Raw genomic sequence first — 26,249 nt, forward strand, 5'->3', positions numbered from 1 at the left:
GACCTCAGCCTTCCGGCAACTGTGATTGGTTCGTTTGGAGACCGAACCTCCGGCACCAGCCAGAGTTCTGCTGGAGCAGCACCATCACACCAGGATCTGCCTCAGAGCTCAGAGGGTTCGATCAGGACACACAGCTAATGAAGAAATGACCGGTCAGGTGTTCCTCACCTCCCACCGGCTTTTCCCCTGTGCCTGTAACGCTCACACACATCCAGGGTTCAGAGCGGAGGAGCCGGGGATCGAATCATCGACCTGCCAAGTGATGATGACCCGCTCTGCCCCAGAGAGCTGCCCCACTCATCGTGACCTCCACCACTTCCACGAACCTCTGAGGTCTGCCTGTGGTCCAATAATATCCTCTGCGCACGCTCACAACTGTTATGTAACAGTGCTGCTGACTGAGCCACATGACGTCAGACAGGTATGTGTGTGTGTGTGTGTGTGTGTCCAGAGACTGCTGGATAAGGTGTTTGTGGGCGGAGCCTCGCGCGTCAGAGGGTCTGTGTTGTTGTTTTGTTCTTTGTGCACAAACAGGTGAAGGTTGACGGTCTGTTACGTGACGTCGCGCCCGTCTCTGTGACAGCTGCTACGCCCCGAGGACTGCACGCGCTCTGCTGTCACAGGGGGCGGGGGGCTCTATACAAGCTGCCGGACTCTGGACCCGCCCGCAGCTCACAGGCCGCCTGGCTGCCGGGCACCCATGTCCCGCTCACCCCCTCAGATCCACGCCGGCGGAGAGCCCACGGAGAACGGAATGAAGCAGGAGGAGGAGGAGGAGGAGGGGGCGGATGAGGAAGACCTGGACGACGAGCTGGACGCGTCTCAGCTGGAGAGGTTCATTCGGGACCGGAGGAGAGCAAAGTCCCTGCCGGCGTACCCGGCGCTGCTGAACGGACCCCACGGAGCGGAGGAGGGCAGGAAGCGCGTGAAGTTCGCGGACTCCATGGGGCTGAGCCTGGCCCGAGTGAAGCACTTCAGCTCCCTGGAAGAGCCGCAGATCCCCAGCAAGGTCCTGTCCCGGCACAGGAGCTTCCCCCTGGAGCAGCAGGACCTCCTGAGCAGCCTGTGCCACAGCTTCGCCGCCGGCCTGCGCGCGGACCTCCCGGAGCTCCGGGACACGGAGCGGAGAGTCCAGCGGCACCGGGTCTGCCTAGAGAGGCTCGCCGCCACGCAGCTGGACGTGCGGGGGCACGTGCGGGTCTTGAGCGGCTGCGCCGGCAAGGAGGTCGGAGTGAGGTACACCTTCAACGGCTGGCTGTCCCACATGGACGCGCAAGCGGTGCCCGTGGCTGCGAACGAGCCGGGTTTGGTGGGGGAGCGCTTCGCCTTCACCGTGTACATCCCGCCCCTCGCAGACCCCGGCTCCGCCGTGCACCTCGCCGTTTACCTGAAGTGCGAGGAGGGGGAGTTCTGGGACAACAACGAGGGGCAGAACTACACCGTCAGGTACCGCTGCGTGCCCGGCCACGCGCCCTTTGTCAGCGCCGCCTTCCACGCCACCTGAGCCGTGCATAAACCTCTCCATCTCTGCGTAAACCTCTCCATCTCTGCGTAAACCTCTCCATCTCTGCGTAAAACCTCTCCATCTCTGCGTAAAACCTCTCCATCTCTGCGTAAAACCTCTCCACCCCTGCGTAAACCAGCTGCTGGGCACCTGTCTCTCTCTGTCCCGTGCTCAGATCAGTGAAGCTGAGTTAGTCTCAGGCTGCAGGCCCAGCACGCCTCACCTCTGTTTCCTTGGTTTTAAACCTTTAGTGCCTTTTTTTAAACCGACCTCTGACACTGAGCCTTTGATGTGTTTAGAGACAGTTCCAGATGTTTCTCTCAGAGGACGCTTTAAACTGCTGACAGTTTTTACAGGTAACCCAACTATCCGCTCTTGGACTCCAGCTCTTGATTTGAAGAATAGATGGATTAACTGCTGAGTGCATTTTCTGTCACGCTTGGGCTTGGTGTGACGTCACAGTGTAATGAAACTGTTTGATTTTTGTGACCTGATTAAAAATGAAGCTGCTCATGTTCAGGACGTCAAGTTTTGTCGTTTTACTCGATGTGTCCTTTGAAACAAATAAAAGTGACGCTGGAAGCCGAAGTCTTTCTGTTTTTCTTCAGTGTGAGATTCATCCTGATTTATTTCAGCAGGACTTTTGTGCTTTGGTTGCATTTAGAGTTTCTTTCATACATAAATGTTTCATCGTGCTTTATTTGGACCCAACAACCTTTGTTGAGGCCGTTATTTCTGTTTCCATGTGTGTTAGTTTTGTGTTGTGTGTGTTTGTGTGCAGATCGTCCACAGAGAAGCTTCTCCATCAGAATCAGAATCAGAATACTTTATTCATCCCGAGGGAAATTAGCTGCAGGAGGCGGTTCAGACTCTCAAACGCACCGTCTGTCGCGCTCACATTAAAGTGGGCGTTGCCTGCATCATTTCAGTCTTCTTCTACACAGATTGGACCAATCAAGAGCCGCCTGCTTCAGTCAGGGTCATCATCAGAGCAGATCAGTTTGAGGCTCTGAGCAGAGGTTGAAGGTTCAAATCCAGCTTTCAGCTTCTTGTTTCTAGAAAGTGAGTTTGTAATGGTTCCCACCACTGCCACAGTGGGACCTCCACACCGCTGTGGACACAGGCGAGCGGCTCAGCAGGTTTGGAGAAGGGTCACAGCTATGAGGGTCTGAGGTTCAAGTTCAGCTTAAGTAAACTCCCCCTTATCTGTTGGTCTGGATTCAGAGTTTCACTGAGTCATTTTTCTGTGTTTGAGCTCAAACACGCAGCCATGTTTCACACTTCAGAGTCAGATCAGCTCTTCATTAGTGCGCGACAGGCTCGGTCGGCGTGAGCCGGCTCAGCTGGGTAACTCTGGGCCTCCTCTCAGAGGTTCAGATCCCACTTGAAGCTGGTGTTTGGCTTCAGTTCCTCCTACAACCAGATGTTCTCCGTGACGGAGCTGCAGGTCTGGGCTTCAGTTCCTCGTGTCACAGATCAGTGGCGTGGTCAGACTGCAGGGTTGATGTGCGCAGCTCTGAAAGTTTCCTTTTTCCATGAAATGATTCCAGTTTGCTCCCGGTTACAGTCCAGCTGCAGGATTTTGGAGCGGCTCGTTTTTATGGCAAAAAGCTTGAATGTTTATAATGAATGCAGTCAGCTTTTAATTTCATTTATCAAATACTTTCCCAACATATATCTAGAGGATAACTGTGATTAGTGCATTTTAACCTGAAGCATCAGCCTCTGCCAGAGCAGCGGGTCTTGAAATGAACATGAATCCGAGCACCATCTGCAGACTCGAGTTCAAACTTCTGATATTTTTGTGTTTGTGCTGCAGCCTGTGAGATTCACTCAGTCCAGCATGAAAATGACATGAAAACAACATTTTCTATATTTTAGTGTTAAAGGTTTTCTGCATGCTTTATGTTGCAGTGAAATTCAAACAAATAACATTCTGATAATCTTCTGCCGTAACAGGACGTCTTTACTGTCTTTATATTTGAACTGGTCAGTACTCGGATACTTACACAGGCCTGAGTTCACATAGTTAAACAATGATCACTGATTTTGATGTGTGAGACAAAAATCCTGAAAACAGGTTGATGGACTGAGACATAGTTATAAACTTCTCGGTATATAAACACGGCGGTCGAGCAGCAGACCCACGCTGACAGAATGACTCAGCAGCGTTTCCACAGTCCTGACCTCGACCCCGTAAACTTATCATGGCGCTCGCTGAAGGTTGAAGTCAGCCAGAGGAGAGAAACTCCATTCGATAAGTTCAAATAAGAGTTTTTCTCCTCTCTCCGCTGCCTGAAGAGGGCCGATGTCCAGCCAGACTGGAGCTTTGTGCACGTTTCACTAAACATCAGCACGCTGGAAAATTTACTCAGCATGCATCATTTTCATTATCACTGTTACAGGCTGGAGATTTAAAATCAGATATTAAAATACGCCATTGATGGAGAGCACTTCAGATATCAGAGGAAGGTCCAAGAACAAATTCAGAGCTGGCTCTTTTTCACCGCTCTGATGAGAACACAGCAACGCTGCACAAACATGCAGCGTCTGATGCTCGCCGTGGCCTCGAGGGTCAAAGTCCAGAGGTCCTCCCGAACTGCTGCTGTTGACCAACCTGAGCACATCTGTTTGGTCTGTCAACACGGACGGAGGCGCCCAGCGATGGAGGAAGGTTTCAGTCGAAGCTGGATCTGCTGCTGCCAGAGTCCACTGGAAAATCAGCGAATTTAAGAATTTAGTCTCAGTCTGTCAGGCTGGCAAGGCCCCAAACACTACAGTACCCATGAGCCTCTGCTGCAGCCTGTGGACACGAGGCTTCAACTTTAAACTCAAACGTTACCTTTACGACTTTTTTGGCATCCAAAATATTTCAAGTCCTGCTTCCTTCAGTTAGGACAGCTGGCCAAGGCAAAGCCGGACCTCCCAGCTAACGTCTGCGAACGTGTCATTCACCTTTTCCTTACCTGCAGATTGCACTGCTGCAATTCATTGTACTTTGGTCTCGACCAGGCCTCCATCCATCGTCTTCAGATGGTCTAAAATGCAGCTGCTCGCCTGCTAACTGGTACCAAACAGAGAGCCTATAACCCCAGTGTTCGCTTCTGTCTCCTACAGGAAACAATTTAAACTTTTACTTTTTGTTTTTAAGTCTCTTAACGCTCGAGCTCTTCGTACCTGTCTGAGCTCCTCTCTGTTCGTGCTCCAGGAAAAACCACGAGGTCCAGCTCGGACTGATCTCAGATCTCGTGGTGATAGAGCCTTCTGTGTGGCAGGGCCCAGACTTTGGAACAGTCTCTCTTTAAATATCAGATCTGCACAAACACTTGATCACTTTATTAAATCACTACTAAAGAGACATTTTTATGCTCTGGCTTTTAACACACTGACCCAGACATTTTGGTCTTATTTTAATAGTCTTAGTTATTGTTTTCATTCTTTTCGTGTCCTATCACTGTTTTATATTGTTTCCTTTTAATCACATTTTTATGTTGTTAAGCACTTTGTGCAGCATCGTCCGTCTGGAAATGTGCTACAGAAATACATGTGACCTTGACGCCCCTAATAATGCTAACGTTGAGCCTTAATGATCACTAGAGACCAAAACAGTTTATCAGGATGTAAACGTGTATATTTTAACCTGGGAGTCTGTGGGGCTGACCCACTGCTGGAGCCTCTAGTGGTCATTAGAGGAAGTGCCGTTGATGCTGCTTGCTCTCTCAGGCTGAGAGGTGATTGGTTGGCTAATCATGGCTGCTTTTTTGTCTTTAGCAGAGTGAGTATGTGAATCCTGAGCTTGAGGTGGAGGATGACAGAGGTGGTGCTGGGCTCTGATGTGTATATTTTGGCTGAACGTGCCGTGGGTCTGAGGTCCTGTGTGTGGAAGCAGCTCGTGCACGTGGCGTCTCTGCAGAACCGCCGCGGAGCGTCCTGTGCTCGTCTGATGAAACGGCGGCCTCAGATTGAGCAACGTGATCGCTCACACCACGTTTCTGTGGAACTGGGTCACTCTTAAACCAACAAGGCTCTATTATTAGCAGCGCTCCACCTCCTCCTCCCACTGACCACGCTTCAGCTCACAGCTGGACTCAGGTGTGTTCAAACATGCTCATTGGCCGGTTCCAGCGGTGTGTTAGCATCATTAACCTCGCAGCAGCTGAAGAGGTGCGATGGTGCAGAGGTTAGCACCATCACCTCCCAGCAGGTGGAGGCCTCTCTGTGTGGAGCATGTCCTCCCTGCTGCAGCCTGCAGACATGCAGGACGACCTGTCCAGGTGTACCGCCTCTCACCTGCGACAGCTGGCATAGAACCAGCAACCTGCTGAGCGTCAGTGCACACAGTGATTCAGACTCAAACACTCGAACGCTTCATTCATCTTTATTTCATCTGGAGGCTTTTAAACTGAAAATCTGCTCCAACTCTGATTAAAGTGAATTTATTTACCAATGTTTCAGTTTCTCAGTGAACGCATCATCGCTGACCCGTGACTCATCAAACGTTCTGATTGGTGTGTCCCAGAAAACAAAACTCAAGCACTAAACTCCACCTCTACCCTCCTACATCTCCCATAATGCATCTCCCCTCTCCCACCCGTTCACAGTGACATTAAAGAGTTTAAATCCAGACGAGGAGCTGCTGGGCGTTCTTGCTTTTGGAGGTCGGGGCAGTGATCTGCTCGCTGATGTCAATTCTGTCTGACTCCGCCTCCTGTTAATCGACCACAGTCTTCTGGGCCTCGTACATCTTCCCTATGGAGACCTGCGCACACACAAACATCAAAGGATTTTAACTTGTTAATGGTTATTAACCTCGTCTGAATCATCGACGCAGACGTGGAAATATCCCCTCAGGGTCAGACCCACAGACCGAGCTCTGCGAGCCTGTGTGTCTGTGTGTGTGTGTGTGTGTGTGTGTGTGTCTGTGTGTGTCTGTGTGTGTGTCTGTGTGTGTCTGTGTGTGTGTCTGTGTGTGTGTGTGTGTGTGTGTCTGTGTGTGTCTGTGTGTGTGTCTGTGTGTGTCTGTGTGTGTGTCTGTGTGTGTGTCTGTCTGTGTGTCTGTGTGTGTGTGTGTGTGTGTGTGTGTGTGTGTGTGTCTGTGTGTCTGTGTGTGTGTCTGTGTGTGTGTCTGTGTGTGTCTGTGTGTGTGTCTGTGTGTGTGTCTGTGTGTGTGTTTCTCATGCCCAGAGAGCCTCATTGCTGTGTTATGTCAACAGTGCTGAGCTGAACTCTGTTGTCAAATAGAAGAGCCAATTATAGAGTGTGGACAGCTGGACTGTCTGTACAAATGCAGTGTGTGTGTGTGTGTGTGTGTGTGTGTGTGTGTGTGTGTGTGTGTGTGTGTGTGTGTGTGTGTGTGTGTGTGTGTTGGAGGCACAGCTCATGATTGATTTTGTGTTTATCTGAAGCACGGCGGAGCGGCACAGCGTGGCCCAGAACACTCGGACGTTCTCGCTGCCTCCGCCTGAACGCTGAGTTCACTGGACGCTCGAGGACAGCAGATCCTGAGCGACAGCTGGACCGCAGTGAGGCTGAGCGCTGAACGCTGTAACGGTTTGCATTTGATCAGCGCCGTGACCTGTCGCAGTCACCGAGCTCACACACACTCCCCGTGCACTGAAGAGCGAGTGCAGCGCAGGAAAGACGGGCTGCAGATTTATGAAACGACAAAAATATTTCTCTGATTCACTTTGTTTGAATGTTAGAATCACTCAGTTTATTCCACGTTATTCTTTCTTTCAGGTTTTTATTCTTTAAGTCATTTCTTCATTTACATGGTTTCATTTTATTTAGTTTATATTTTATAAATGATCTATTTATAGATTAATTATATAATCTATAATACTGATCACTTAAGATTTTAATTAAAACTGATGTGAAACTTTGATGTTTCACCTTCTGACTGACTTTAAATTGATTATCAGGACATGTTGTGTCTGCCATCTGTGAAGGTGCTGCTGATTGATTAATTGATTGATTGATTAAAGAGCTCATGGATCGTCGTCTCGTGTTTAAAGCTTACAGGATCAACGACGTTCCCGTGATGGGATCGTTTATGTGTGTGGTTATTTCTCTGCAGCACCACCAGGGGGCACAATCACTCCACAGACAACTGTCCCCTGCACCTCCTTCCAGCTCATCTATTAGCCCCCCCCCCCCTCGCATACACCACAAATAAAAAAAAACCTCTTTTACTTTCTCTCCATCAGAGGAGCCCCTCGCTCGCCCGGTCAGAGTGTGTGAGGTCCTGATTGGCTGAAGCGTGGTGTAGGAGGGAGGGAGGGTAGTGTGGTGGTGGTGGTGAGGCGAGATGAGGCGGGAGGCTCTGTGAGCCAATCGGCTGCGAGGAGGCTTGGCTCTCATGTAAATTGTTGCGGCTGAGCTCGAACAAAGGGACGGCCTTGCTCGCTCTCGTCGTGTCTGAGCCGCTCGCTCTCCTGCGTTTCACATCTGCTCACATCCGTCTCTCTGCTCCAGCTGCCGTCACTTCATGAATAGTAGAAGGAGAGCAGCTCCAAATAAACACCAGTAAACCCAGTAATGCTTCACCGTTGTCTCCCAGTTCAAACTGCAGGGTTCATGAAAGCAGAGCATGCTGGGAAATTCAGGCTCCGAGTCAAACAGGTTCACGATTGAGTTCAGAGGCTGCTGGTGAGGGAAAGGCCATCAGGCCACACCTCCACTGATCTTAACCTCACATCAGAAATGACATTTATGGCTGATTGCCACTTTATTAGGAACACTACAGTAACTCTGGGTCTCGACTTTTCAACATTTCAGAGATCAGAGTTACACACCACTGTTAATCTGCCGTTAACCAGCGTTAATCTGCTCTTAACCAACGTTAATCTGCTTTTAACCAACGTTAATCTGCTCTTAACCAACGTTAATCTGCTTTTAACCAGCGTTAATCTGCCGTTAACCAGCGTTAATCTGCTCTTAACTAACGTTAATCTGCCGTTAACCAACGTTAATCTGCCGTTAACCGTCATCCTGAGATGTTATGACACGATGTGCCGCGGCGCTCTGTCTGTAACAGGAAGTGTTTCACGAGCAGAACATTTCAGCTTCTGCGTGAAACTAAACTGTTCAGAGAAATGTAACTACACATCACAGCGATGCAGACCACAGCGCCTGTGATTGGCCTGTTCAGACCCATCATCTCCTCCAATCCCAATGTTCTCTGGGAGGTTGATGGTTCGATCTGTTGCTGCTCCAGATTACAGTATCCTCGGCCTGACAGCGAAGCCTGAGAGTGAATGAGTCACTGAGATGTATTTAATATATTTCCTAAGGACATGAAAGTGTTTCTGTTGTCAGACACTGATGTGAGGGTCCCGCTGTAATCAGGACCGCTCACACCTGCACCTTTAACTACCAAGGAGCTCAGCTTGGTTCCCAGAGGTGTGCACGGCTGCACTTTTGTATGTTTCCTCTTCCTGTTCCCGGACTTGGTGCTGTTCGAACCACAGCTCCAGCTCCGATATCTATGATATCTGTCCACTATGATAAGCTCCTCGTCTTCCCCCCTGACCTGCCACAGCGGCCTCAGTGGAAGGCCGCCCCTCCCTGAGCTCGGTTCTGTTGGAGGTCTACTCCTGTTAACGAGGCTCGTCTGATCATCGGGGTTCTGTCTCTGATGCTTCAGGGTCTTTGTCTCACTGTGAAGCACCACATTTAAATAAAACTGAACTCGAGTTTTCATTATCATTCATTTAGAAAGATATGAGGATTCTGTAAAACATATGCAGCGAGGCTTGGCACGCCGAAGCCTCCTGAGAGCTCTCTCCTACATAAAGACAATCACAGTGATGAGAGTTATAATGGGAAGCTAAACTTAGCCTTCCTCATATACCTTCAAATCCATCGGCTCAGCTTCAAACCCGCTCACACAGAACAAGTGGGAGCTGTATGGAAACCATGAGCACGCACTCCTCTCTCCCTGCTGAGTCGTGACTGGCTGACCTTCAGTCCCACTCCCACCAGGCAGGAGGTGTAAGATTAACATCACACTGCTGCACTCGATCCAGCTCGCACGGCAGACTGAGGAGGACTGAATGAAGAGCCTCCTTATGCCAAGTCTGAAATATCACAGCTGCTGCTCTGACAGCGTCTCTGCAATCCAGACATGTGCTCTAAACTTAATCGAGCCTCGTCAAGTCAAATGGAACCACATCCATATTCATAACGGTCTATGAAAGGTGCAGTTAACCATCAAAGCTGCACACAGGGACAAATGTGCAACAAATCTCTCTCATTCGTATTCAACGAAAAAGGCTCAGAGTGAGAAATCTCAAACGCACCGACAAACATCATTCAGTAAAACTAAATAAAATATATGTTGTTCTGAAACAACGAGCTAAATACAAACATGAATACATTGTGTCTATGATGTTAATCTTTAAAGAGCTGACTGAGATGGTACCAGCTATCATTTAAATAGATGTGTTTTAGAGCCCAGGGGCTCCTGTCATCATGTAACAATCAGCAAGGCGACAATCAGCGAAGGCCCTGCTACAAAACTGTTAGACTGTCAAAATGAGACAAGATGAACCCAAAACCCATCTTATCCTAACAAAACAAATCAAAAACAAACCAATTAACTAACAAAACCAAAAACCCAAGAAAAGTCTTTGAAACCTAAACCAAACCGAGAACTCTTCAGAGTCTCAAATTAACCGAAAACTCTTCAGAGTCTAAAATTAACCGAGAACTCTTCAGAGTCTCAAATTAACCGAGAACTCTTCAGAGTCTAAAATTAACCGAGAACTCTTCAGAGTCTAAAATTAACCGAGAACTCTTCAGAGTCTAAAATTAACCGAGAACTCTTCAGAGTCTGAACCTAGCAGAGAAGTCTTGCAGGTTGCTGTTTTAAAGTTGGCATCTAGTATAACCCTGGCATTACTTTCAATCTGCTGGTTGCAAAACTAACAAAGGTACTTCGGGCTAATCTGTTGGTGTCTATGTGGTGGTCGCTGTAGCAGGTAGATGTGCATATTGGCGTTTACAGGAGTTTTATACCGAATGCCCTTCGTGACACAAACTATAGAGGGGATTTGTGTCCTTGCCTTGAATTGAACGAGCTTGCTCAGCGAATGTGTAATCCACCACACTACAGAGCCATGTGCTGGTTGCAAAACTAACACTGAGATAAAAAAATGTCTGTCTGATTTATGAAGGTTAAAGCCAATAAACGTCAAACAACCTGTGGTTTTATCCTAAAATATACAATAAACAGCCACGAGAAGCCTGCAGTTAATCCACCATTCATAAACATTATACCTTTTTCTACAGAAAATGATTTTCATTTAGGAGGCTGTTGTTTGGGGTGATATTAAACAGCAGACAGATGGTGTGTGAGGCACATCCAAAAACTCCTTTACTGGGATCAACACTCTGAAAACAGAACCGAGTCTTCCTCATGTTTGCTGTTTAACTTTATAGTTCGGTTACCAAAAATAGACTTCTCAATCAATCGTGATCTCGGACACGGGATCTCGACAGCAAGTATGTGTGGTTTCCTTCTGCCTTTACAGACACCAGCTGCCGTCCTACCATGGTAAGTGGGCTGGGCATGTTTGCATTAACAACACCCAAAAATAATTTGGGATCTTGTACTATGCTGTATCCCTGGATGGTGGGCGGATGGTGAAACTGTGGAAATAGCTGCTAATCTCGGTGAAAATCCTCCACAGTGGTGTGCGGTTAAAAAAGAAATGCTGCCCTGAACAGCAGGAGACGGCAAAAATCGAAGTTAAAGAGCCGCTGAAAGTGGGAGGAAAGAGATGAAGCGACGGAGGGAAACCTGGAGGTGGCCAGCAGAGCAGCTCAGACACAGAAAATGAGGTTTTCTCCTGTGAGGGAGAGAAAACGGGAAGAAAGATGAAAAGACAGAGGGCCTCGGACGTCACGACGCTGTCAAACTGAAATTCACGGAGGCTTCCGAGTGCCGGAGAGGAAGAGATGGAGAGCGAGGGAAGCTGGAGGATGAGAGGTGTTCAGGTAGATAATAAACTGAGCATAAGGAGCGCTCCATGCTGTTTCAGACTTTCCATTTGTCAGGAGACGAGAGCAGAGCAGCAGGCAGCAAAAACACATTTAACTCTCTGAACATCAGCGCCTCGGATAAACATTTAGTCCTGAAAGTCATGCCGCGGGAGGAAAGAAAACAGAGCCACGGCCAAACCACCAATCTCCCCGATCAGGCTGCTGCAGTCTCTGCTGAAGCTCATTCAAGTTTCCTAGAGCTTATTTTTAGTGTTCAACATGTTCATTTTATCACATGCACAGTTTTAGCCTAAGAAAGTAACCAATGAACCACAGCAGGGACACTGCTGATGACACTAGCCAATGTCTGGATATGTAGTCCTGGTGCCCTTTGACCTCAAAGACCACAGACTTTATATCAAACATGGATGAAGCCACAGCGAACCACCTGCCCTTTCAAACCTCACCAGCAGGTGAGGAAAAGGTGCAGAGCAAGTTATCAGCTAACAGTTTGATTGGTAAGCTGAATAAACTCCTCTTTAAAGATGATGTCTCCACTGTGCCCGGGACTCTTCTTGGTACAGCGTGACTGAAGCACCAAACCCAGGAGGTGTCATGGAGGCATCTCATCTTTACTCGAACCACCTTTAGTCTGAATGGCCGAGGTCCTCACCCTGTCTGTAAAGGAGACCCCAGGAACCCTGAGGGGCGAGGCTTTCTCCCCTGATCTGACTGTGGTTGTCAGATAATCTCCTTCAGTTAACCCAAAGTCTGTGGGGACTGATCCACGTCTGTGCTCACTGGAGGTTCCAGCTTGGTTTGAATACACACAGAGATTTTTTCCCTTTAATTATTGTCTTTTGTTTTAAGCTGTTCATCCAGGGTCATGTGATTACTGAACCTCGCAGTCCTTTATGTAACCACAGCCTGACGGAGATCACCACATTTCCATCCTGACGGATTGCAGACAAAGTTCGGTTGAGCGAGTTCATCTTCTCCTACTTTCAAATGTCAGATGATGTAAAGAAATATAAGCACTTCACCGCTATTTACACGCGCCGATATTCAAAACACGCACGCACAAATATCTGCGTGGCAGGCGAGTTTTTTTCTGGCCGCACGGTTGCCACAGAAACAAAGACGTTAGGGTTCATTACTGTGTGAAATCTTTTGCATCAGATGATGTAAACTTCAGGTGCATCATGTACGGAGAGGTGAAGCCAGTCCGTCACCGCTTCCACACGACACGCCGAAGACGAAGGCGTTTAGATCAGACGAACGAAGACTGAAAGAGAGAAGAAGGAGCTCGAGACAATTAACGGGAGCGTCTTCCATCAAGTTCAAACTTTCATCTGCTTTCACTCCTCCCTCTCTGTGGCGCTCTCTCTCGCTGGGCTCTTTCAGGAGGTTTATCAGTTTACATAAACTTCATCGCCTGAAGCTCAGAACCAAAACACATACAGTTTACTCTGTTCAGCACTTTCCTTTTAAAACCTGTTATTTCTCCAGAGGAAGCCAGGCTGAGCTGGCCGGTTCCTCAGTGCACGTTACAAACATGCAGATTATCCGTGTGGCAGCTGTAAGCAGGCTGCATGCAGACTGGGGCCGCACCATTAACACCAATTTAATCTCGATCGGGATTTTGGATTCGCGCATTTCCCACTCCACCAACAGAATGCAAAAGCAAATGAAGCGCTAACTAAATCAGGGCCTGACCACACGCCTGCACGAGCCAATCACAGCTGTTCCCTGCAGGGTGCAGTGCGAGGTCTCCTGAACAAGAACGACACAAAGACAACAAAACTCAGATGTGTGGAATAGCAGAAGGCGAGGAGCTCGTTCCGGGAGCCGTGCAACATCAACTCAGTCGTCCATAAAACTGAGGCCGCGCATCCGTGTACCCATCCAGCTCACGGACACACCCAAGGCCAAGGACAAGCGTCCAGTAAAGGAAAACTTCCCGGACTAAACGCACGCCATCCCCTGGCTCAGAGGCAAAACCGGCACTGCACACTAAACATGGAGGGGCCAGCAGAGAGACACGCCCGGCCCTCAGTCACGTCCATCCTGCAGGAGGTTGGTTTTATCATTTATCCTTTCTTCTGTTGAGTTCACATCAACAACGAAGAGCACTTTTACTTTGACACAAAGATGTGATAAATATATAAAGAAGCACCTGATAAAATAAAGAGAAACATGAGTCGTGAGATCATGATGTTGAACTGTTGCTGTGACATTTCCTCTGAGATTCGAGCTCACTGTCACAGACCTGTGTCCCCTCTTCGTCTGATTGGCTTTTATCATCAGATATCTGCCTCTGAATGGCTCCTTCGTAACGTCACGCTGTTTAAAAAGTCGGTTTCTTGTCCTGACAGCAGCCACATCCTGGTCCTGTCCTCAGCCTCCAAAAACCTTCGTATGAACCTTTGTATCTGTGGGTTTTTGGCTGTTGGGAGTTTAGCTTCGACCAGCTGACTGTTGATGGTTTAGAGATGACGATGGAGGTGTGAGCTGGTCTCGGTTGGGGTTGGTACCAGTTTGTTATGTGTCCGTGTAGACCAGCGTGGACCTGATGTGGATTAAAGCTCGTTTTATTTTTAGAATCTATCCAAAAAAACCCTGAAAACTTGCGTTTTAAAGGCTGGGTGATGAGCGAGGGGAAGAAAAGAGCAGTTTCCACTTCTATTACAGCCAGAGGTGTCGCCCCCTGCTGGACTTTTTAAACGAGGCGCTCCTTCAGCGTCTCTCTCAGGCCTGGACGCTGTGTCCATGTTTTGAGCCGGCAGGAGCTCGGAGGCTCGCTCAACCAAAGCTTTAAATCTCCTGCACGCCGTCTCTGATCACTGCGGGCGGGGCTTCAGCGCCTTGCTCAAGGACACACCAGCACGGTGGGGCAGTGTTTCGAAGGTCGGCGGCTCTGAATCTGAAGCAACCTGCAGCTTTGTTTTGTGCCGATCCAGCCAATCACATTCCTCCACTGTGATTCTTCCCTTTAGCCCCTGTCGCCCTCATTTGTCCCTCCCTGCCTCCCTTAATTTCCCTTCTGCTGACCAGCTGAGTGTGTGTGTGTGTGTGTGTCTGCACTGTCAGATCCTCTTGTTTTGTTCCCCGTCTGTTTCAGTCTTTTCTTCTCCATCCTGCCGCCGTAACTCGCTGCTCTGTGTGCGAGATGCGAGCGACGGCGTGCTGGTGAAACGTCCCGTGTTCGTTTCCCACAGTGCCACAGTCTCCACGTCCTCGTTAAGCATTCATGAGTGTTTAGGAGTGCCGCAGGCCGTTTTCCCTGAACCCCCCCTTGTTTTAAGTCCTTTTTTATAAAGTTGGGAATAAAAGAAGAAAATTAATTTGTCAGAGGAATGAATCACTTTCTCACCCAAACACTGTGGAGGTGGGGTCCGCCTGCATCGACACAAAACATCAATTTTTAACTCTTTTGTGCCGTCTGCTCGGGGCGGATGGATATCCTCGATATCACCTGTGAATGATGTGACGTGTCGCGTGATCATCACAGGCCGTATGTGCACGTTTACGCCTGCAGGCTTACTGAACCCGCCCACATCACTCACATCAGACGCTGCTTCTTAATGCACACACAGCTACGTCCACTCCGTCTGTGTGGATGTTGCAGCAAATTCACAGTGAGGTCAGATCAGGCCTCGGTCAGCATGTTAAAGGTTAAAGGTCATGGCAGCGTGGCTCAAGTTTGCAGAGCTGCATCTGAAAAAAGCACAAGACTGCTGGAACAGACGAGACCAAACAGCTCACACAGCAGTGAGCGCGATGATGAGTGGACCATGAGCTCCTCTGTATACCAGCACGTGTGTCCCACAGCTGAAGCTCAGACCAGTCAGCAGGACTGGGATCCGAGCACAGGAGCAGATCTGCAACAGAACGGCTGAAGGAGGAGAGAATGGAGCTGCTGTGCAGAGCTCAGAGAGCTGTGCATGAACCAATGCTGCAAAGCTCAACGAGCTGAAGCAACGTAGTCTGTCCACAGTGATGACAGAGACTGAGAACATCACTGCTGAAGGAAGCTCTCTGAGCTGCTCGATCACGGGCTGGACTGCAGCGCCTCGCTTTAACATGGAAGTCTATGGGGACTGACTCACTGCTGGAGCCTCTAGTGGACGATAGAGGAACTGCGGTCATCTTTCAGGTGCAAAAATGCTGCTCGTCATTCTCCCCAAAACACAGAAAAATAATAAAAACGATTTCTAAAACCATCGCTAACTTTACAGCCCAACAAAAGTAAAATTACAGGTGAAATTGGCCAAAATGATGCACTTTGATTCTATTCAATTTGATATTTTATAAGAAATCAAAGACGCCGAGTGGCTCAGCGATGCTGTGTGAAAACAGGCTGCCATGACGGTACACCCCCAGACACTGATACTGCACCTCTGAAGACACACACACACACACACACACACACACACACACACACACACACACACACACACACAGCTCATCCTGCGAGTTTTGAGCGCCAGACATCTTGAAAACAGACCAATGGGACGTCTTCGTTTACACTTCTCATTTACTGTCACTGTGTGGGTGACCTTGGAAATCCCCTTTACTCTAGGCTCCGCCCACCAGCTTTAACAAACGCTGGCATATCATCTTGTTAAGTGGCTGTAATAATACAAGAAGCCCCGCCCACTCAGCACATTTGCAACCAATTAGTCGTCACCGTTCAAGATCCGCCATCAAGAAATGACGGAAAAGATAAAGGACGAATTACACGACACAGGATTAAGCAGTGGCGTAAAGGCCTCACACACACACACACACACACACACACACACACACACACACACACACACACACACACACACACACACACACACACAGCAGGATGTTTCAGTTTGCCTTCATCTTTGTCTCGCTCTCTAATTAGTGCGCGCGTGTGTGTGTGTGTGTGTGTGTGTGTGTCTGTGTGTCTGTCTGTGTCTGTGTGTGTGTGTGCGCGAGTGTGTCTGTGTGTGTGTGTGTGTGTGTGTGTGTGTGTGTGTGTGTGTGTGTCTGTCTGTGTCTGTGTGTGTGTGTGCGCGAGTGTGTCTGTGTGTGTGTCTGTGTGTGTGTGGAGTTCCCTCGGTCTGTGCTGCGATCTCCTGTTTCAGTCCGTCACACCCAAACGACACAGAGAAGCAGAGGAGATGAAAGCGGGAGGAGGAGGAGGAAGAGGAGCTGGTATTAAATTGCGAGTGTCGTTACGCCTCCATTGTTCCTGCTCCTCCTCCTCTGTTCATCAGATCCGGGGAGGATACAAACGCCTGTTCATTCGTCCGTTTGAGCGACATCTCGACACGTCTGACAGAATCTGGACTGAAACCTAAAAACTTTCACTTATTTGGCCAAAGTCTGATTTCCCAGCAGGAAACCTCACAGCTTCCAGCGCAGCAGCTCGCTAACAAGGCAGGCTCGGGCCGGGCCATTACCCTACACCGATTACTGTAAACACACAATTACATGTATACACGCTGATATCATGAAGCCTCATTAATCGCACCTTCTCTGTCCTCCAATCAAAACTGACTCTCAGTCCAAGTTTGAAAAGTTTGATTTATGGAGACAAAGCGGGAGCTGCTGCTTTGTTTACATCAGACTAACCGGCTAACAAAGAAACCGGCAGCAGCACATCAAAGAGGCTGAGATTAAATTCATGTTTTTTTGAATGGAGTCTGGTGGAGAATAACAGATTCACGTCCCTGCCAGAAAACAGTCCAGTTATCCTGTTATGATTATGTCAGGTGTGTCTGGCAGGTCAGCCTGGGGGCGTGGCCTGTAGTTAACACCCACAGGTAAAACCCCACTTCAAACAAGCAGAATTATATCCTGAAAGATTTACACGGAAACAAAACCGTGATCACGTTTTGGTGCTCAAAGGATTAAAGTTAGCATTATTAGGGGCGTGGCCTCTGTGACTGACAGGTGGATGGTGACACAGGTGGTTGTAGCTGCTAGCTGTCTGCTAGCTTCACCTGAACTGGACCTCTGGACGTGTTTGTGCTGTTGGAACCTTTTTAATGACATCATGTGACCAATAACATGGCTGCTGTGAGGTCACTGTAGTAACAGACTGCCCAAGGAGGCGGAGCTAAAATGTAGGCTTTAGTGCGAGGAACCAATAGCAATAGCTGTAAAAACTTTTTTAGTTTAATTAAGTGTTAAAGATATTCTTGTTTATCAAACTTGCAGAAACTGCATGAAAAAAATGCTGTTCAATAAGAAAACAGAGTGTTTGTTGTAATTGCACATGTGGACCAATCATGTTTAAGCGTGCAGTCAACCTCCCAGAAACCTGCGTCTGTGTCCATCATCAGCACCGCGGCTGTGATGTTCACACACGGGGAACAACAGCCGATCATTAGTGTCAGCGGGCTCGGCTTCTGTCATTAACTGCTGCAGAGGACACGCACACGCACACAAACACACGAACACACACACACGCATGCGCACACGCACGCACACACATACACACGCACACACATACACACGCACACACGCCCACACAGATCGATGTGCTGGGTGGAAAGCTGCTGAAGAGGAGACAAATGAAGGAAACACTCGAGAAACAAAACTGACGAGTCTCAATAAGCAGACGAGGCGAGTCCTCCAGCGAGAGGTTATGAAACGACAGAGCACTTCAGACCAACGCCGGAGAGGCCGAGCACGCGAGCAAACCTCCACCGGCAGCCACAGCGCCATGTTTTTAGGGTTTAATTGTCCCAAACGTCAGCGGGATCCTGGAGAGAGCAGGATTTCTTACACCTGGAGAAAACAAACAAAGCTTTATCACAATAAAAGCCTCCTGCTGAGCAGAGCTTTTAATGTGAAGCAGCACCAGCAGGAAGAAATGTAGGCTTGCATCAGTTTACACCGGCTGACATCACAAACCACCAAACTGAAGCCCGAGTGTGTGAAAGAATGAGCTCGTGTTTGAGTTAAACCTGCACCTAAACACCTCGTTTAAAGACGACCCGCTGACCCTGGGCAGGTCTGCCACAGCTCACCCTTTCCTCTTATTCACAGTCACAACATTAAAGATATTAATTGTAAATTAAAGTGTTTAAAAAGAGTCAAAAAATGAAATCTATCAACAGAAAGTGAGGAAAAAAAGCTTCGTTCAGACATGAGCGAACACATAACCTCGTTCTTACAGCTGCTTCACCATTATTGCTGCTGCTATTATTATTATTATTATTATTATTATTATTATTATTATTGCTACTACTACTACTACTATTATTGCTACTACTACTACTATTATTGCTACTACTACTATTATTATTATTATTATTATTATTATTATTATTATTATTATTATTATTATTGCTACTACTACTACTACTATTATTGCTACTACTATTATTATTATTATTATTATTATTATTATTATTATTATTATTATTATTATTATTATTGCTACTACTACTACTACTATTATTGCTACTACTATTATTATTATTATTATTATTATTATTATTATTATTATTATTATTATTGCTACTACTACTACTACTATTATTGCTACTACTATTATTATTATTATTATTATTATTATTATTATTATTATTATTGCTACTACTACTACTACTATTATTGCTACTACTATTATTATTATTATTATTATTATTATTATTATTATTATTATTATTATTATTATTATTATTATTATTATTGCTACTACTACTACTACTATTATTGCTACTACTATTATTATTACTATTACTATTATTATTATTATTATTATTATTATTATTATTATTGCTACTACTACTACTACTATTATTGCTACTACTATTATTATTATTATTATTATTATTATTATTATTATTATTATTATTGCTACTACTATTATTATTACTATTATTATTATTATTATTATTATTATTATTATTATTATTATTATTGCTACTACTATTATTATTACTATTATTATTACTATTATTATTATTATTATTATTATTATTATTATTATTATTATTATTGCTACTACTATTATTATTATTATTATTATTGCTACTACTACTACTACTATTATTGCTACTACTATTATTATTATTATTATTATTATTATTATTATTATTATTATTATTATTATTATTATTATTGCTACTACTATTATTATTATTATTATTATTGCTACTACTACTACTACTATTATTGCTACTACTATTATTATTATTATTATTATTATTATTATTATTATTATTATTATTATTATTATTATTATTGCTACTACTACTACTACTATTATTGCTACTACTATTATTATTATTATTGCTACTATTATTATTATTATTATTATTATTATTGCTGCTACTACTACTACTACTACTACTACTATTGCTACTACTACTACTGCTACTACTGCTATTATTACTATTACTACTATTATTATCATCATCATCATCATCATCATTATACACCATTACTGTGACTGTCAAAGTGTTCATCTGACATCAAACTCAATGGTTTGTTAAGCGCTGCAGGCTCATTAGTGTCTGAGGCCTGTACTGCAGTTTGTACAGGTGACACCTTCTGCTAAGACTCCGCCCCCAGGTGGCGAACACCTTCACTAATATTTTCTTTGCAGACACTACATTTAACCTCCAAGCAACTACAGCTGGCAAGACTTCTGCGTGACGAGCTACAAGCCGGTGCCCGACCAATCCCAGCCTTTCGTCTTCAGCACTGAAGGAAACCCAGGAAGCACAAATGAAACAAACACTGAAGTAGAGTTTGACTCTGACCTCAGTTTGATTTACAGACCACCAAATCACAACAACAGGGGTTTGATACTGTGAGCTAATCACCCTGCACCAATGAGCAAGCACTCGGTGACAGTGGGAAGGAAAAGCTCCCTTTGAACAGGAAGAAAGCCCTGCAGAACCTGCCTGGTTCTGCATGACTCATGGTCATTCCTCCGTCACTGCTCCGAGCTGCTCATGAGCTGCTTCTCCAACCCAACATGGCGCCGCAGCCTTCGGGTTCAAGAGTTCGACCAGAGGATGAAGCTCGGCGGGCGTGCTATTAATGTGTCATTAAGGACAAACTGACGAACACGTGCAGCCATCACCTCCAACATCAGCACAAACACAACTCTTCCTCCTCCCTCATTCTTCCCATCGTCTCCCTGCATTCCTCCTCTTCCTCCTCTCGTTGCTCACTGTTGTCCTCACATCACATTGCCTTCTCCAGTCAATGAATTTCATCATGCAGCGTGTGTGTGTGTGTGTGTGTGTGTGTGTGTGTGTGTGTGTGTGTGTGTGTGTGTGTGTGTGTGTGTTGAGGAGGACGATGGAATATCATCATTGCATCAGCTCCAGATTTCCAAGAATAGAAGAAAGCAAACAAACAAAAGAAAGTACCAGAAAATATCCCAACAAGAGGAGGATGAGGGGGAGGTGCTAAAGCGATGTGCAGTCTCTCTGCAGCGTTCAGGGACGAAACGTGATGAGAAACATATCTACGAACATCTAACACGGCAAAGCAGCAGCACCGAAGCAGCTACAGAAATGATTCATGCTTAGAGGCCGGACCAGCAGCATCAACCACATCGTCACAGAAACACGCCCACTTTAAAAAGTTCCTGTTTACACACACCGTTACAGGGTGGGAGGCGGTGTAACAGTGGAAGTCATATTTAAAATTCAGAATTACATAATTAACATTTTTTAACCAATCGAGTTCTGACCATCTGGGTTCGGCGGTTTAATGAAAATGATGATGACTTGTTGGAAGTATGCGGACGCTGCTGTTGTGGTGAAGAGGGAGCTGAGCGTAAAAGCGAAGCTCTCAATTTACCGGTCGATCTACGTCCCTACCCTCACCTATGGCCACGAGCTGTGGGTAGTGACCGAAAGAACGAGATCGCAGATACAAGCGGTAGAAATGAGCTTCCTCCGAAGGGTGGCTGGCCTCTCCCTTAGAGATAGGGTGAGAAGTTCGGCCATCGGGGAGGGGCTCAGAGTAGAGCCGCTACTGCTCCACATCGAAAGGAGCCAGCTGAGGTGGTTTGGGCACAAGGATGCCCCCTGGGCGCCTCCTGGGTGAGGTGTTCCAGGCATGTCCCACCGGGAGGAGGCCCCGGGGCAGACCCAGGACACGCTGGAGAGATTATATCTCTCGGCTGGCCTGGGAACGCCTTGGTATTCCCCCGGATAAGCTGGAGGAGGTGGCTGGGGAGAGGGAGGTCTGGGCCTCTTTGCTTAGGCTGCTGCCCCCGCGACCCGGCCTCAGATAAGCAGATGATGGATGGATGGATGGATGGATGGATGGGACGAGTGTGGAGGAACCGTCTACAGACAAAACCTGAGACGCTCCAGAATCCCTTCCATCTCTGGGCTCCTGCTGGTTGTTACAGGAAGTACTTCACTCTGTACTTCCTGTAACTCTGGCTCACACAGCAGCGCCCTGATGAAGCCGCTACAGTCGGACCTGTAAAGGACGGTGTGGCGGGGTAAAAACAAAGCTTCGTCTGCAGTACCATCCCACCAGCCCACCTCACGCTCCACCTTCCCATCGCCCAAACTGGGAGATCCTAATCTTTAATACCGGTCAGCATTCAGGCTGGTGTGATGGCTGCCAGCAGCTAAGATTCATGGCGAATGTTGCTGAACACCAACAGATTTACATGATTATTGATTATTTTACTGTAGCAGAAGATTAAAACCACACATGATTCAAACAGCCCGAGCCCGGTCGAGTGTTCAGGCCGATCCTGCCCAGCGTGTTTTTAAGGATCCCGGAGGCTTCATGTGTGATTCGCCTTTTTATTTTGTTAAAGCTGCCCAGCTGCGTGTTGGCGGCTTCAGAGGGGAGCGAGGGTTTGAGTCTTTGAGGGCCTCGCTGCTCAGAAATCAATACTTCAGCTCTCTCTCTGTTTTTGGGGGAGTTGTGGGGCTGCCGATGATGTGAGGACCAAAGAGATGAGAGGGGAGCGAGATCTGAGGTTACACCGTTCAGCTCTCTCTGAGGCTGGATTTCACTTTTATCTTTGCATTCGTCACTTCTTCAGAGCGACTGAAATAAAGACTTTTCAGCTCCTGTTTGCAGGAGAAGCTCATCAGGACTTTGTTGTGCATCTCGAGTACATTCGGACCAAGCTCTACGCCGCTTTGTGTGCGTGACGTAAGCGTAGTTGATCTCCCAGAAACAACCTGAAATACTCCGAGGCTTTGACGTGTCGTCGACTTTTCTTCATCCTCGTCTTTAAATCGCTCCAGCGTCTCTTCACTGGGTCTTTTATTTTGAAGTGACAGGATTCTCTGTGCTGGTCTAGTGTTCGACTTCCTGTCCTCCCCAGCCGCTCTGAGCAGGCTGATGTGGCCGCCGTAAAGAAACAAAAACCCGTTTTCAGTGATGCAGCACTCAAGCATCACCTTTAACAGCCTCAAAATGTGGCGCCCCAGTCTCGTAGGTGACATCACCAGGTCACTATGGATACGCCCATCAGTCTACATCTCACATTTACGGTCCAATATATTAAACTCCATCGTTTATAGTGACACTTTCTGGTTATTTCACTGTGACATGCAATGGTAGTGACGGTGCTGTGCATGAGGAAATGATGCCCAGCTCTCACTAACAGACACACGATGCAGCGTGTGAAAGGCTCGAGTCCCCTCTCAGCTGTGATAAATGCATAATTCAGCACATAAACTGCAGCTCCAGCTCTAATTAAGAGGTCTCCTTTGTAGATTTGCAGACCTGCCTCCTCTACAGCGTCTGTGTGATGTTCGCTGAGGCTGAGAAAGAGGAGGAGGAAGAGGAGAGCGAGGAAAACCTGTCTGCTTTCATCCACCTGAGCTACTCCCTCCTCTTTTTAATAGAGTTTGCTCTGCAGTGTGTGTGTGTGTGTGTGTGTGTGTGTCTAAAGCTAGGTAAAGCTATCAGGACCTGTGGGGGCAGCCGGGTGTAAAGAAGCAATAAAGGTGTGGGATTTCTCTGGGATGGAGGGAGGAAGGCCGCGGATTTTCACCGATCAAAATGTGGAGGAAGAGCAAGAGAGGAAACGGGGGGATAGCGAGGTGAAGAGGAGGAGGAGGTGACGCAGGCTTTCACGCAGGGTGTTGCCCTACTTTTCAGTTCAGCTACTGTCTGGCTCAGGCTTTCCCAAAATCTCTGGTCCCCCGTCAGTGCGTCAGAAAGAGCTCTGAGGGGAGCGCAGGACTGATCTCCTGCATCGGGAAACACTTCACTGGTCCTGCTTGAAGTTATTTAAAACCTCATCTCTAACATGGCTGACTCTGGAGGGAACAGCAGCACAGATGCTGGATGTTGTTCATAAACTCTGATCACTGGTATCCCCACAAACCTGAAACCGAGCAGAGATTTTCATGCATATGAAACTTCCTGAAAATCCTCAGATACACGAATCCAACACGTTCCTGCTTCTGTCGACACACTTGGTTCCAAACACTTTGCATCCTGTCCTCCTCGAGTGGCTGCTCAGTGAAGACATACATGCGATATCCTCATCTTTAGATGCAGCGTGACTTTGTCTGATTTCTATTGTGAATAAATGCCCATAAATCTGCTCACAACTAGAAATAAAAGCTTTCTTTGAGTCTTAGAACCAGTTTGAGGACTTTTAGCCGAGTTGGTTTCGGTCACATTTCATCCATTTCTGGCTCTCGTGCGGCTGGAGCTCATCCAGCTGTCATGAAACTCTCACAGCACACCTGGGTGTGGGGCTCACATGTGATCTTACTGGATTAACATGCTGACTTCCAAGAAGCCGGAGATTCTGCTCAGCCTCCCTGTTTACTCCAGAGTGCTGATTGAACCTTGAATTCAGAAGACGCCGTTCGACCCGGCTGAGATCGGCTCTCTACCTTCACAGGTCTTCTGGAGGGTCGTGAGTCTGAGCATCCGCCTCCGTGTGGTTCATCTTCATGTTTTGGAAAAGGCTAACATGGTGGTTACAGCAGGATAACGTTATATGCAATCAAGCCCGTGTATAAGTGTGAGCTGTGGGCGGTGCTTGGCACAAAGTAGACCAATGCTGAGGAGCGTGTCTTTTTCAGCGACCTCAGAGTTCTCTGGCAGGAAACTCTGGAGCCTCTGTGAGGAAGGGTGCTTGCTCCAAGTAAATACCTCACGATGACAGGAAGGTAGAGCACGCGGGTGGCTGCTCTGCATCTACAGTGATCTGTACTGGACTGCTGTGCTGGAAACAGAGCAGCAGGTAAAGTTTTGGCAGGAGCTAAATGGTCACGAGGTGGACCAAAGCCAAAGCGGCTGTGCTCAGCCTTGGCTCGAACGTGACAAATGTAAATGACCACGGCAGACCCGATGACATTTTCAAGCTTTTCAGCACGCACTTCACTTTAGCAAACACAGGGCCCATTACAGTATTTAAGATTGCTGCGCATGACTGCAGATGGTGTGTAGGTGCGTCCACCGTCCCTGCACGGCATCACAGACCGTGCCCGCCACAACGGCGTTTTAACACGATCCACAAAGAGTTCAGGCGACGAGTCTTTGTTACCTCACTCACCATCTAAGGTCCAACATCTTCACTGGTAACCAAACCCTCACGCTGTGATCTCTAGAAACCCACGTAGCACTTTGTGGGTTGGACTTTCTGAAGTTCGTCAGCCAGAGTGACGACTTTGTTTGTCATATTCTGATAGGACAGAGTTAGCCAAAAATAACACCAGCCTGTTAGCCTATTTGATAACAAACGTTTTCAGGATGTTCGAGTGAATAAAACTCCTCTTAAAAAATGACCAGGACCACATCTGTGGGGAAAAAGCCGGACTGTGATGGTGTCTTTGTGTAAACTGGACCTGCTAACAGCCACATTTAGCACAAGTTTAACAGGGACAATAATAAAGGGGCCGTAAAACCAAAATCAATTAAACTAACAAGAAAATAATTTGTTTGCTTGCTTCCCCCTGAAGAAAATCCATAACCACTGACCACATAAATCACACACATGCAAACATGCCTACAATAAGGCAGCCGAGAGGAAATAATCCAGTTTAATACCGTTTCAGGCAGTATGAAAGCCTCAGATTGGAGGAAACGGGATATGAACTCAGGTGGGAGATAAATCTCTACAACAGATCTGGATGTGACTGAAGATACGAGCCGAAGCAGAAATGTTCACGTGTGTTCAGGCCGGAGATAATTCGGCCGACGTGGTTAATCTTCAGAGGAGACCAGATGTCTCGTGGCGAATATCGCACAGCAAACAGCAGCTGCTCGCCATAAAACGTACAGTTACTCCATCGATCTCTCCACAGAACGATTTAAACTGCAGAAACTACGAGTTCAGGACTTACTGCGCTTTTATTGGGATTCCTGCAGAGAAGCTGCACCAACAGGTCAAAATGCCTCTTTATTAAAGTCAGTGGCAGGTTTCTTCTTCTTCTATAAACACAAGTGTCTTTAAAATGAACTTCCTCTTTCTGAAAGTAAAGCTTCCTACATGTTCCTGGAAGTCTTTAAACCTGACAAAATTCAGGCTGTCAGGGTTAAACGCGACCCGTCTCCCCCGTATCGTTCTATCAAACAGTTCCAGCCCGGCTCCTACGACCTCCACCCGCTTCCACACATCCATAATTCAGGGTCATCGGGGGGTTGGAGCCTATTCCAGCTGCCACAGGGCAGGACAGCCTCCACCTACCCACTCTAATCTCACCTGCATGTTTGCATGGAAGATCGCAGATCTGCACAATTTTGTGTTCAGGTTATTATTAAACAAACATAATCGAGGTAAAAGATAAGATAAGATAACCTTTATTAG

General features: G+C 47.1%; 2 protein-coding genes across 2 annotated transcripts in view; one reads left to right on the forward strand and one right to left on the reverse strand.

The window, feature by feature from the left end:
- Positions 1-635: 635 nt before the first annotated feature.
- Positions 636-2,092, forward strand: LOC113029591 (protein phosphatase 1 regulatory subunit 3G-like). Its single transcript, XM_026180560.1, has one exon. The coding sequence runs from the start codon at positions 701-703 to the stop codon at positions 1,502-1,504; it is 804 nt and encodes a 267-aa protein (XP_026036345.1). The 5' UTR covers positions 636-700; the 3' UTR covers positions 1,505-2,092.
- Positions 2,093-5,866: 3,774 nt separating this feature from the next.
- Positions 5,867-26,249, reverse strand: part of lyrm4b (LYR motif containing 4) — a 41,488-nt gene continuing 21,105 nt past the window's right edge. The window contains exon 3 of the mRNA XM_026180571.1: positions 5,867-6,263. Within this exon, the coding sequence (XP_026036356.1) occupies positions 6,216-6,263 (48 nt within the window). The 3' untranslated portion in view covers positions 5,867-6,215. The remainder of the gene's footprint in view (positions 6,264-26,249) is intronic.

Source organism: Astatotilapia calliptera, chromosome 9 (assembly GCF_900246225.1).
Source record: "Astatotilapia calliptera chromosome 9, fAstCal1.2, whole genome shotgun sequence".
NCBI classification, from domain to species: domain Eukaryota; kingdom Metazoa; phylum Chordata; class Actinopteri; order Cichliformes; family Cichlidae; genus Astatotilapia; species Astatotilapia calliptera.

Coding starts and splice junctions, on each gene's coding strand:
- LOC113029591 (XM_026180560.1), top strand. CDS start 701: ATGTCCCGCTCACCCCCTCAGATCCACGCCGGCGGAGAGCCCACGGAG.